Source organism: Fragaria vesca, linkage group LG4, assembly GCF_000184155.1.
Source record: "Fragaria vesca subsp. vesca linkage group LG4, FraVesHawaii_1.0, whole genome shotgun sequence".
In the NCBI taxonomy this organism is placed as follows: Eukaryota; Viridiplantae; Streptophyta; class Magnoliopsida; order Rosales; family Rosaceae; genus Fragaria; species Fragaria vesca.
In genome coordinates, this window is record NC_020494.1 from 1730162 (window position 1) to 1742250 (window position 12089).

The 12089-nt window shown below is 38.7% G+C and overlaps 1 protein-coding gene across 1 annotated transcript in view; it reads left to right on the forward strand.

Annotated features, from left to right (window-relative positions):
- Positions 1 to 8926, forward strand: part of LOC101308569 — a 9379-nt gene extending 453 nt beyond the window's left edge. Inside the window, exons 2-3 of the mRNA XM_004297813.1 lie at positions 7475 to 7589; positions 7710 to 8926. Of these exons, the coding sequence (XP_004297861.1) occupies positions 7475 to 7589; positions 7710 to 8926 (1332 nt within the window). The remainder of the gene's footprint in view (positions 1 to 7474; positions 7590 to 7709) is intronic.
- Positions 8927 to 12089: the final 3163 nt, after the last annotated feature.

Genomic DNA, 12089 nt, shown 5'->3' on the forward strand with positions numbered 1-12089 from the left:
GAGAGAGAGAGAGAAATGAAAGAGAGATCCGGAATGAGAGGGGGAGGAGAGGAGAGAGATAGATAGGTTATGGGTAGAAAAGTAATTCTATTAAGTTTAATTGAAATGGGCATAGGAAAAAGTTTTTCATTGGGGTGGGCAACAAGACCCAATAATTAGTACCAAATAGGCATTATTTCAATATAATAATATCAAGAGTACAGCAACTAAAAACCTTGCCACTATGCCTCCTCCTCAACTCTGCTGATCATAACCTGCAGGTCAAGAACTGAAAACACTCGAATGAGTTTAATGCTGTCTACCAAATATAATAATATCAAGAGTACATCAACTAAAAACCCTGCCACTATGCCTCCTCCTCAACTCTGCTAATCATCACCTGCAAGTCTAACCCTTACACCATGAATTGGTGCACCGGGTTGTAAAACAACAAACCCGGTAAGCTTTAAGAGCTCGTATGAGTAAATCTACAACAACAGATTCAACCTATCAACACATAAGGTAAAACCAAGAGTTCATGCATTAAAAATAAATTCAGGAAAACACTTACAAGCAAGAGAAATACAAAAAAAAAATTAAGAAAACACAACAATTCACAATCACTCAAAATCATAAATGAATCTTGCAAAAAACGTAATTCAGGAATTCCATTAAAACCACACGATTAAGATTAAAGAATCTCCTGCGGACAAGCATAGTTCAGGAAATACTTAAAACAAGGAAATTAAATGACATCACATAAGAACATCACACAATCATTTCTCTACTCTTACTTATAAGTTCGTCAACACCTAGTCATCCCCCATAAGTAACCAAACAAACGCGTACTTATGAGTTCGTTAACACTTAGTCATCCCCCATGAAATACTGACAAACAGACTAAAGCTCTATACTAACCGTAACCAATCACCCGGCCAAGGCTTGGTTCCCGGTCCACCACAAAGGCTCCTAATCTAATGCACACAATCACCACTAAGGCACACAATCACCACTAAGACACACATTCACAACTAAGACCCACAATTACCACCAAGACACAGATTCACAACTAAGACACACAATCACCACTAAGGCACCATTCCACAACGAATGCACATAATCACCACTAAGGCACCAATAATCACATCAATAGAACCAAAAAAATTATGGTCACAAAAACTTTAAAAATAGAATTAAATTCAGTTTACCTCCTTATGGTTTGGGGTGACTTCATGTTAGTCCCTACACTTTTATTTTCATCAGTTTACCCCTTAAACTCTTCAATTTCTGTCTGCCGTGCCCAAATTCTCATATTCCGTTTGAATTGACATTTAATTATCAGCAGTTAAGGTTCGATTTGGACATATAAGATCCGATTTGCCCAAATTCTAGATACTGGCCTCACAGTTAAGGTTAAAATTATTAACAGTTAACGTCCGATTTGGACAGAATATATGACATTTGGTCACGCTTGAGGAAATTCAAAAGTTTGAGGGGTAAACTGATGAAATTGAAAGTATAGGGATTAACATGAAGTTACTCCCAAACTTCATGGGGGTAAACTGAATTTAATTCTTAAAAATAATCATTTAAATAAAAAAACTTGTTTTCTCTTACCTATAAGCCGTTGACGATCAAGCTTATATATTTTAAAACAAACAAAAACAAAATTTTTAAATCATTATTATCATCATCATAATCAAAATAATCATTAACATCATCATCAAAAATAATCATCCTCATCATCATCAAAATAATCATTATCATCCTCATCATCATCATCATCATAATAATCAATTATCATCATCATCAACAAAATAATCATTATCATCCTCATCATAATAATCATTATCATAAAACCATAATAATTTGGGTCCCAAAGGGAAATTTGGTGAGATTTTACTCACCTTTAACTCCCGCTACGTCTTCACACACCACAAGAACAAGCACAACACCAAAATTCGCCAATCACCTAGATAGCACAAAGTCATACTTAATAATTATTTAACAAAAGAACATTGCACCCTTAAACAAGGTTTAACCCAAGATTTGCCAAAAAGGGGGCAACCTTCTTCCGAGACCTCCCAAGGTCGTTGGACATTTAAAAAACCTTCCATGCTGCCTAACTTGGATTCTCATAGCTCAACACTTCGCACAAGTCTAAAATTAAACAAAGAATCTAACAAGCAAATCTTACTCAAAACTTGCCCTAGTCTCATATCAACGAGCTCACAACAACAAGAACTAGTTAACTATAGCAACCAACACTACACACCCTATCGGACGCGCCGCCATAGACGACGGCGAGTGGGCCCCACGTGCCACCCCATTAGCTTTGGAATTCAGACAAACTCCCAACACCAAATATGTAGCTCAGAAAAAGGAGAGCAATTCTTATACCTAGGGTCAAGATCAATTTGGCTGGAATTGGGTCCGAAACGTCGCCGCAAACTCGCTGCCTCAAACTGCAATTCGTGGTTTGAAAGCTCAACTTCAAGTTGTATGATACGCAAAAGAGTACTCAGAAGGAAAGGGATGTCAAACCTCACCTAACGTCGAGCCTCGTCGCCACCAGAAATGGCATTTCCGGCCAAAGTAGTGCCTCCGCAAGGGGAAGTCTACCGTAGCTCTACACAACGAGGTGAGCTACAAAACCACCGAGGATCGAACAAGGATGCCCAACACTTCCTATCCCGACCGGTTTCAAGCCTCGTCGCCGCTGCCGGAGGTGAGAACCCGATCGGGTTGCAAACCGGGTCGCTAGCCCTCACTGTGGCGCTCAGCTTTCACAACTCAGCTTGAGTCATCCTCACCCACCAACACAGGGAAGATTGCGCCGAGGAGAGAAAGAGAATTTGACTGGTGCCGCTGTCTAAGTCTGCCGGAGTCGGCCGGAAAAGCCGGGTCGGGTCGGTTGAAGAATTTTGATAGTGAGGGTGAGGCGTGAGAGAGAAGGAAGAGAGAAAGAATTGGGTTCCAGAAAAAAAAAATGAAATGGAAACCCTAGACTTTCCTTATTTAACCCAAAATCCCGAAAAGCCACGAACTTCTGTTGACCGTAACTTTCTCATACGAAGTTCGTTTTACGCGTGACACATGTCTACGAACTCGTATAGTCGTGCTCTACAACTTCCATGAAGGAAGTTTCTCGAGAAACCTAACAGATTAGAAAGTCAACTGTATGACCCTTAAAAGAAAAGAAGAACCCTTTCGGGTAAATTATGCGTCCAAACACTTCCACTCTTCTTTCGAACCTCAAAAACCCACTAACTTCTAACTCGAAAATTCCCAAATAATATTAGAAACTAATATCAAAATTCCGGGGTATTACAAACATTCTAAGGAACATGCATCTAATTGTAGATTTAGTGCCTTGTACATCTTTTGTGACAACAATGATTGAATCATGATCACCGGTTATTCAGGGACGCGATTTAACTCGATTCATGCTGCCTCATGACACCATGATTAATGTCATAGATGCTCTCTATGTATTGAGAGATAATCAAACATTGTTAAGGTTTTTAAGAACATACACGCCAACGGTTTCTGTTTACAAATTTATTGTGAGAATGGTAGAAACTTTTGTGTATACTTCTCACGAGTGCGAAGGAAAGCGCATCATGGAGAAACTCTTGAGTCAATATAGTAGATTGTGTATGTCACTACGATTTGAATTATCGAATCCTATAGGCTTTGAGACATTGACTCATATAGGCTTTGGCATGACCGCATAGGTCATCTTAAACATAATATGATCATCTGTATGCTAAACGACTTCCACGGACACCTCAAACACCACAACATGGTGGTGACGCTACAAAATAAGGTGGCGGTCCTATGGTGACATTGATGTCACATAAGCGGTGACATTGACATGACATAGGCACGATTCCAAAGATTTGGAGACCATCAGGATGTCGTCTAAAGGATTAGAGACACACCAACACTTCCCATGATGTTTCATTGGCTATCTCCAATACTCATCACTCGTTTCCTATTCTTTACACTACCAGAAGAAAGGCTTTAGCCGACGAAAATAAAAAAACCAAGCCGACGAATCATTTTTTCGTCGGCTAAAGTCCATTTTAGCCGACGAAATTTTCCTTCGTTGGCTATGGTCAACTTTAGTCGACGAAATTTTTATTTTGTCGGCGAAAGAATTTATTTCGTATGCTAAAGTGCTTTATATTTGCAGATCTGGACAAAAAAGGTGACGAAAATATTTTTCGTCAGGTAAGTGACAAGATATTTCGTCACCAAAACTTTTTACACTTAGGTGACGAAAATTTAATTCGTCATTTTAGTGATAAGGTAGGTGACGAAACATTTTTCGTCACTAAAGTGTTCTCTCTTAGGTGACGAAAATATTTTTTCGTCATGTAACAGGTTACTCTGGTGACAAAAGTATTTATTTCGTCACCTTACTGTACTTGCTTTTTATAACACCCTGCTGCGTTTCCAGATCTGCATCTCTCATTTCAAAACACTCCGAACTCTCTCTCAAAATTTGCTTCGATTTTCAATACCCGATGTGAAGCCCTTCAAATCCATGCCAGCCTCTGAAACCTTTGTCTACCTATACATTGATTTATAGTTTGGTATAATCTCTTTCTGTCTCTTTCTCCACCATATTTTTTCATGTTTCCCAATGAGTTTTCCGGCGAAGATTCCAGTCACAAGCATGTTGTTAATATTCACTACCAGAAGAAAGACTTTAGCCGACGAAAATAAAAAAACCAGGCAGATGAATTATTTTTTCGTCGGCTAAAGTCCTTCGTCGGCTAATTAAAAATTTTCGTCAGCTATGGTCAACTTTAGCCGACGAAATTAAAATTTCGTCGTCTGAATCATTTTTTTCGTCGGCTATAGTCTGTGAACTTTAGCCGACGAAATTTTTAAAAGTTTAGCCGACGAAAAATATAATTTTGTCGGCTAAAGTGCCTTATATTTGCAGATCTGGACAACAACTCATCTGGGAAAAAAAAAACTATACGTAGAACCTTCAAACACAAAAAAGTCATGAAATAAGATATAACCAGAATGGTGAAATACGTCTACAATTGAAAAATCACAGTATTCCGGTAAAGTCTCGGTGTCGATAGTTGCGGTTAATGCAATTTACCTTTATTATTCACTATGCTGCAGATTTGGTTTTTAGTGTCCGATTGACTATTGTGATACCTTTCCAGAAGCGTAACGGCCCTACGAGTCAAACTCATGGCTGGTGCCATGAAGTATGGGCCTTTTTGGCCATCCGAGTCCGTTTAGGGCTTCAAAATGCAGTTTTCTTATTTCCGATTAGAGTTGACCGTTTCGATCGAGCCCTTAACGTTGTCGAATCCAGTTGAATTTTTTACCATAGACATCTTTCATCATAATGATCATATCGGACGGTCAAATTTTGGTTTGTAAATTTTAGTCATCGGAATCACAACGTGTCAACTATTTACCGTTATTATTTCCTATGGGGAGCCCTATCGTTGGAAGGTAAATGTCTCAAAATTTTTATATGGGTAGTTGCGTCTCATCTACGTGAGAGTTTTTCGTGTGGAAGGTTTGACCAAACTACGTAATATAGAGGGAGATATGAGCGTTTTCGTGAATTTATAGACTTTAGCCGACGAGATATTAAAAAAAGTCGTCGGCTAAGGTCAAAAACTTTTGGGCGGTAAACCAAATTTGGAGGAAAATTTTCAAAGGACTTTAGCCGACAAAAATATATGAAAAGTCGTCGGCTAAAGTCGAAAATTTTCAAAATTTTCAAAAGAATTTAGCCGACGAAAATAAAGAATTTCGTCGGCTAAAGTTCTTTATATTACCGAAGGTGGATGGTAAGAAGTCTATTTCGCCTACCAGATTTTCTTCTTGGCCTAGCTCTGCCGTCAAGCCACCGTAGACCGCCACACTTGTCCCAAAAGCTTCGCCGTCGTCTCTACTTCATTGCTGGATAGGTGGTGCATCGAGTGGCACCGCCGTGAGAGATAAATCGAGCTCCAAAACTCCGCCGGTTCGGATTCGGTGTCGATCGAATTTCTCCTTCCTCAGGTCACCATTTGGTGAGTTCTATATATGGATAAGTTGAGTTTGATTAGTACTACATTCCCCTAGAATTTGGTAGCTCGATAGGGTTTAAAATTGGGGATTTTTATATTTTGATTCAATTGACCTATTTAGGCTTAGAATTGGGCTTCGACTTCTTCTAAAAAGTTGTTCGAAATGTTGAGAAGAAGATTCTGTCAAATTTTGGTGGTGATTGGAGGTGGCCGAAAGTTTCTGCAGTTTTTTTTTTTCAAAAACCAGCAACTTTAGCCGACGATATTTAAAGGTTTAGCCGACGATATTTAAAGGTTTATTCGTCTGCTATAGTATTTTTAAATTTTTTATAAGGTTTAACAGACGAAACAGACTATATTTCGTCGGCTATAGTTATTTTTTTAAATTTTTTTATAAGGTTTAGCCGACGAAACATACTATATTTCGTCGGCTATAGTCTGGGAAAAAATTTTTTATTACAGACTTTAGCCGACGAATATCTTAATTGTTTCGTTGGCTAAAGTCTAGGAAAAAAACCGACGACATGTTTTTCGTCAGCTAAACTGCGGGACTATAGCCGACGAAATTTTTTTTTCGTCGGCTAAAGTCATCACAGACGACCTTTTCCCGACGAAATCTTAGCCGACGATGGCTCGTCGGCTAAGATCTTAGCCGACGAGATCTTAGCCGACGAATTAAGCTAACAGGCAGACGAAAATTTTTCGTCGGCTAAAGTGCTTGTCCTGGTAGTGATTGTTGGGTGATGATTAATGTTGATTGATATATGTTGATTCTTAAAGTTAGTTATTTTAATTTGTGTATTGATTAGAGTTAATTAAGTTTAATTTGTTGATTATATATATGCTTTACTATTCATTATTAGGTTTTGAGAAATTAGGGATATATGTAAATATACTTAATTGTTTGGTTTTGTGAAATTTATTTGTGCATTCAAATGATTATATATGTTGTGTTTATTTTGTGATAATCAAATGTAAGAATATAAGATTATATTCTTTCATTCACCTAAGTTTGAACCTTAGAAATCCCGTTTGAGAATCATCTTGTCACAACTGTGTTTGACAAAATGATTCTTGAATTGTCCCATTTTTAGACAGTTTAGGAGAACATGATTTTGTTATGTAGTTTGTTGTTTTTGTCTTTTCGTTTTCGGTTGTGGGTATATGTTTCGACATTGTCTCTCATTACCGTTCCTCGAGTGCATACTAGGTATAGTTATTTATGCATTAGAGGGACTGTAGAGAGATGCTGCCGAAATTTTCCTACATCGAAATCGAAAAGACAAGAATTACAAACTTAGAAACAAAATCGTGTTCTCCTGAATGGGATTAGGACCCTAACCGGAGGCATAAGGTGAAGATCAAACGATCAAATACATGTTTTTGTTGTTGTGTTTTTTGAACTACTATTGCTTATTTGTTGTTTATATATATGACAGGACATGGACAAGAGATGGATGCAGTACGACCAGGGGAACCCTGAATACCAACAAGGAATTCTAGATTTTTTGTTATTTGTACTTGAACATGTTGATGGCAGAACTGTACACAGGTGTCCGTGTGTTGAATGTCATAATACTAAGTGGAAGACGATTTATGAAATCCACGAACACTTGAATACAAGACGTATTATGCGTAGTTATACTACATGAAGTCTACATGGTGAAACATTAGATAATGAACTTACCTTGGAAGAAATCCGAGCGGGACACTTTCAGCATGCTGGCTCATCCAGCAATAGTTTTGACCCTTATGTGGATCCTTCTATGAACATTATACATGATGTTTTTCCTTCATTTGCTACAAGACATGAGGAAGAGGTTGTTTACGATACCATTGATGCAGACCATGCTTTTTCAAATGTTGACAATGATGATTACGATAAGTATAACAGGCTGCTTGCTAAAGCACAAACCCCATTGTACCCTGGATGTAATGTAACTGTCTTGGGTGCCATCATTGAACAGATTAAAACCAAAGTTGACAGCAATTGGTCGAATGTGTCGTTTAACCGTAACTTGGTGAACATTAAGAAATTGCTTCCTCCAGGAAACAACTTTCCCCACAGCTTTGATAAGGTACAAAGTATGTTGAAAGATCTTGGCCTCAGTTATGAGAATATCGACGCATGCAAGAATAACTGCGTTTTGTTTTATGGAGTCATCAACAAAGACCTGGATTACTGTCTAGTGTGCAAAGCGTCGAGGTGGAAGTCATCATCTTCTTCATCTAAGAAGAAAAGGATTCCAAAGAAGGTGCTTCGTTATTTCCCATTGATTCCTAGGTTGAAGCGTATGTACATGTCTTCACACACTTCAGAACAGATGAGATGGCATGGGGTAACGAGGAAAAATGATGACACTCTCAGACACCCTGCAGATGGGGAGGCTTGGAAATCATTTGACAGATCATTTCCTGATTTTGCAGCAGACATTCGAAATGTAAGACTTGGACTTGTAACAGACGGGTTTAATCCTACCGGAAACATGAATTTGTCTTATAGTATTTGGCCTGTTATTGTTGTGGTGTACAACCTACCTCCATGGATGTGTATGAAGAAGGAATTTAGTATGCTGACTTTGTTAATTCCAGGTCGTTATTCTCCAGAAAAATGTCTTGATGTGTACATGAGACCATTGATTGACGAGTTAAAAGAATTATGGGAAAATGGTGTCCCTACTTTTGACTGGTATAGTCAAACTTCATTTAGGATGAAAGCAGCAGTGATTTGGACCATTAGTGATTTTCCTGGATACGGGATGTTGTCGTCTCAAACCACTAAAGGTTACAAGGCTTGCCCAATCTGCTTAGGAGACCTAAATGCTAGTTGGCACGCTGGAAAGGTGTGTTACTTGGGGAGTCGTACAAGGCTTCCGGAAGATCATCCATGACGATTTGATGCGGCTTCATTCGATGGGAAGCAAGAGTTTGGTTTAAACCCCAAGAACGGTCTGGTGAGTGGATTTTGGACATGTTGAACTCTTTTGATTTCAGACGTCTTAGCAGTGATCTTGACGTGTTAGCTCGAAATCCAAAATGTCCTTCTAGATTGGAGAACTGGACGCACAAGAGTATATTTTTTGAATTGCCTTACTGGAAGAAATTGAGAATAAGGCACTGCCTTGATGTCATGCATATAGAGAAGAATGTTTGTGACAGCATTGTGGGAACAGTTTTTGGGTTTAAAGATAAGACTAAGGACACTGTGAAGGCGCGCAAAGATCTTCAACTCATGAACATACGCCCTCACTTGTGGCTAACAACGTCAGGGTCAATGCCTCTTGCGCAGTACAGGATTAATCCGACTAATGAGAAGAAAGTTTTCAAATGGTTTGAAGCTATTAAGTATCCTCATGGTTATGTAGGAAATATATCTCGATGTGTAAAAGTGGGGGAAAATAAACTATTTGGATTAAAGACTCATGACTGTCATATCATGCTACAACATCTTTTTCCAGTGGTAATTTGACCATATTTGCGTCTTGATGTGGTAGAGCCGTTAGTAGCGGTGTCTAGATTCTTTCAAAAGTTATGTGCTAGAGAGCTAAAGAAGTCAGATGTCATTGGATTAAAAGAGGACATTGTCTACATCATGTGCAAGTTGGAGCGGATTTTCCCGCCTGCTTTCTTCGACATCATGATTCACCTCATGATCCACCTACCAGAACAAGCGCTGCTTACTGGTCCAGTACACTATACCTGGATGTTTCCACAAGAAAGGTACATTGCATTGCACACTTTTATCTCCAGTTTACATTTACATTTTATTGTTTGCACAATAATAACATCGTAAATTTTAGACAACTTGGGGAGTACAAAAAATATGTCGGCAACATAGGAAAACCAGAAGGGTCAATAGCAAACGCATACCTCTTAACTCAGTGTGTAACTTACTGCGACTTATATCATAGTAACACAACCGAGGCGGAGTCATCCATAAACGTCTTCAATCTTTCAGTTGTTTCAGAAGTTGTATGTTCATTTGGTAACTTACCAAATTCGTACAAGTTAACAAAAGCTGAGCTTTGTGAAGCTCATTGGTGCGTGCTGGACCACTGCTCTGAGGTTGACTACTATATGAAATTAATCATAGCAAGACAACCATATAGAGCTGAAGAGATGCACAAGAGATTTTTTCCTGATTACTTTCTTAATTGGTAAGTTCAATCTCCATTTTTATTATTTATTGGTGATATTGTTTACATAGTCCCATCACTTATGAGTTATTCATTATTTCTTTTTCAGATGGAAGAAATCCTACGAGAGAACAGTACTGATTACTCACAGGAGTTGCATAATTTGGCATGTAAGCCACAACATCACAGTGTACATGGGGGGTGTTTTGTTAACGGTGTTAAGTTTGTGACATTCTACCGGGATGAAGAGCGGGTCACTCAAAACTATGGGGTCATGGTAGAGGGGGATGAAATTTGTTACTACGGGATCATACTCTCCGTTTTCGAATTATTATATGGAGCTGGTATGCCAGTTGTGTTGTTCAAGTGTAAATGGTTCAACACTGACCCAAGTTTACCGAGGAGTACGAAGATGGATCATGGATTTTTATCAGTGAATATATCCACAAGCTGGTATGAGACTGAGCCGTTTATTCTTGCCACCATGGCAAAACAAGTGTTTTATCTTGATGATCCGAAAGAGGGTGGGGATTGGAAAGTGATAAATGTGATGTCTCACCGAAACATATGGAGTGCATCTACGCTTGAAGGGGATGAAAAAGGAGCATGTGATGAAGAAGAGGCGCCAGAACCATATCAAGAAGAGTTAAGCAGTTATATTCTAGATACACAGACTATTCGCATCAACAATGACCCCCACTACGTACACGAGAATGCGTTCATTACAATTCCTGGATCTCAAGTCTCACATGTTGACAATGAGGAGGATGAAGATGAGAATGAAAATGAAGAGTAGCATTATGAGGAGGATGAAGAGGACGATGATACGGAGGATGAGGATTATGATGTCAATGACGTCTGACTTATGTTAATTTCTTTTAATGAGTGGTATTTTTTAATATGACATAAATTAACTGTGTAATACTTTAAACTTTAAACTCAAGGTTTTTTATTAATATGAAAGCTAACGACTACAAGTGATAAAGACTCCTTATATAAGAGCAAATAAACCCTAGGGCAACTAACATCAAAGCCTAAAAGCCCATGGATTAAAAGAAAACCAAATCCAAAACAAACTATTAAAAATAATGCCTGAAAAAAGTAAATCTGCATTTTGAAAGCTTAAACGGACTCGGATGGCCTAAAAAGCCAATAGGTCGTGGCAAAGCTATGAGTTTGGTTTGTTAGGCCGTTCCGCTTCCAGAAAGGTATCATAATAGTCAATCGGACACCGAACGCCAAATCTAGAGCAAACCGGGTTTAGACTTGTTTCGATCGATCTGCTCTTCAATTTTTATCGCCATTTGTTCTATATATATCATTCTTTAATTTATAATTTCTTTAATGACATTTGTATTGTATTGTCAAATGTATATTTTAGAAAAAAAGAAAAATCATTGTATCAAAACTATTTCTTGAGCTTGAGATACCTCATTATTTCCAAAACTTCTATGAAAACCTTTACTTTTTAGGTTTTCATCGACTAAGTCCCAAAATTTGAAAATGGTAGAAAGAAATTTGGTTCACTTAGATGACGAAAATTCATGTTTTCGTCACCTAACTTCTTAATATTTGGCGGGTCAAACTTCCGCCAATTTTTTGGGCCAAACTTTGTGTTTCACTTAAGTGACGAGATAGGCTGTTTTCGTGGGCTGAGTTTGGTTTGTAAACCCAGATAGAGGCCGGGCAACAGACAGCTTAACTCAAATCCCTAAATCAATCGTATCCTCCTCCTCCTCCACATCCCGTATCCTCCTCGTCCTCCTCCTCCACATGCCATATCCTCTTCCCCCACATTCCGTCTCCTCCTCCTCCTCCACATCCCGTATCCTCCTCCCCCACATCCCGTCTCCTCCTTCTCCACATCCCATCTCCTCCTCTGATTCCAAGCCGTCTCCTCCTCCCTTGCGCCACATCC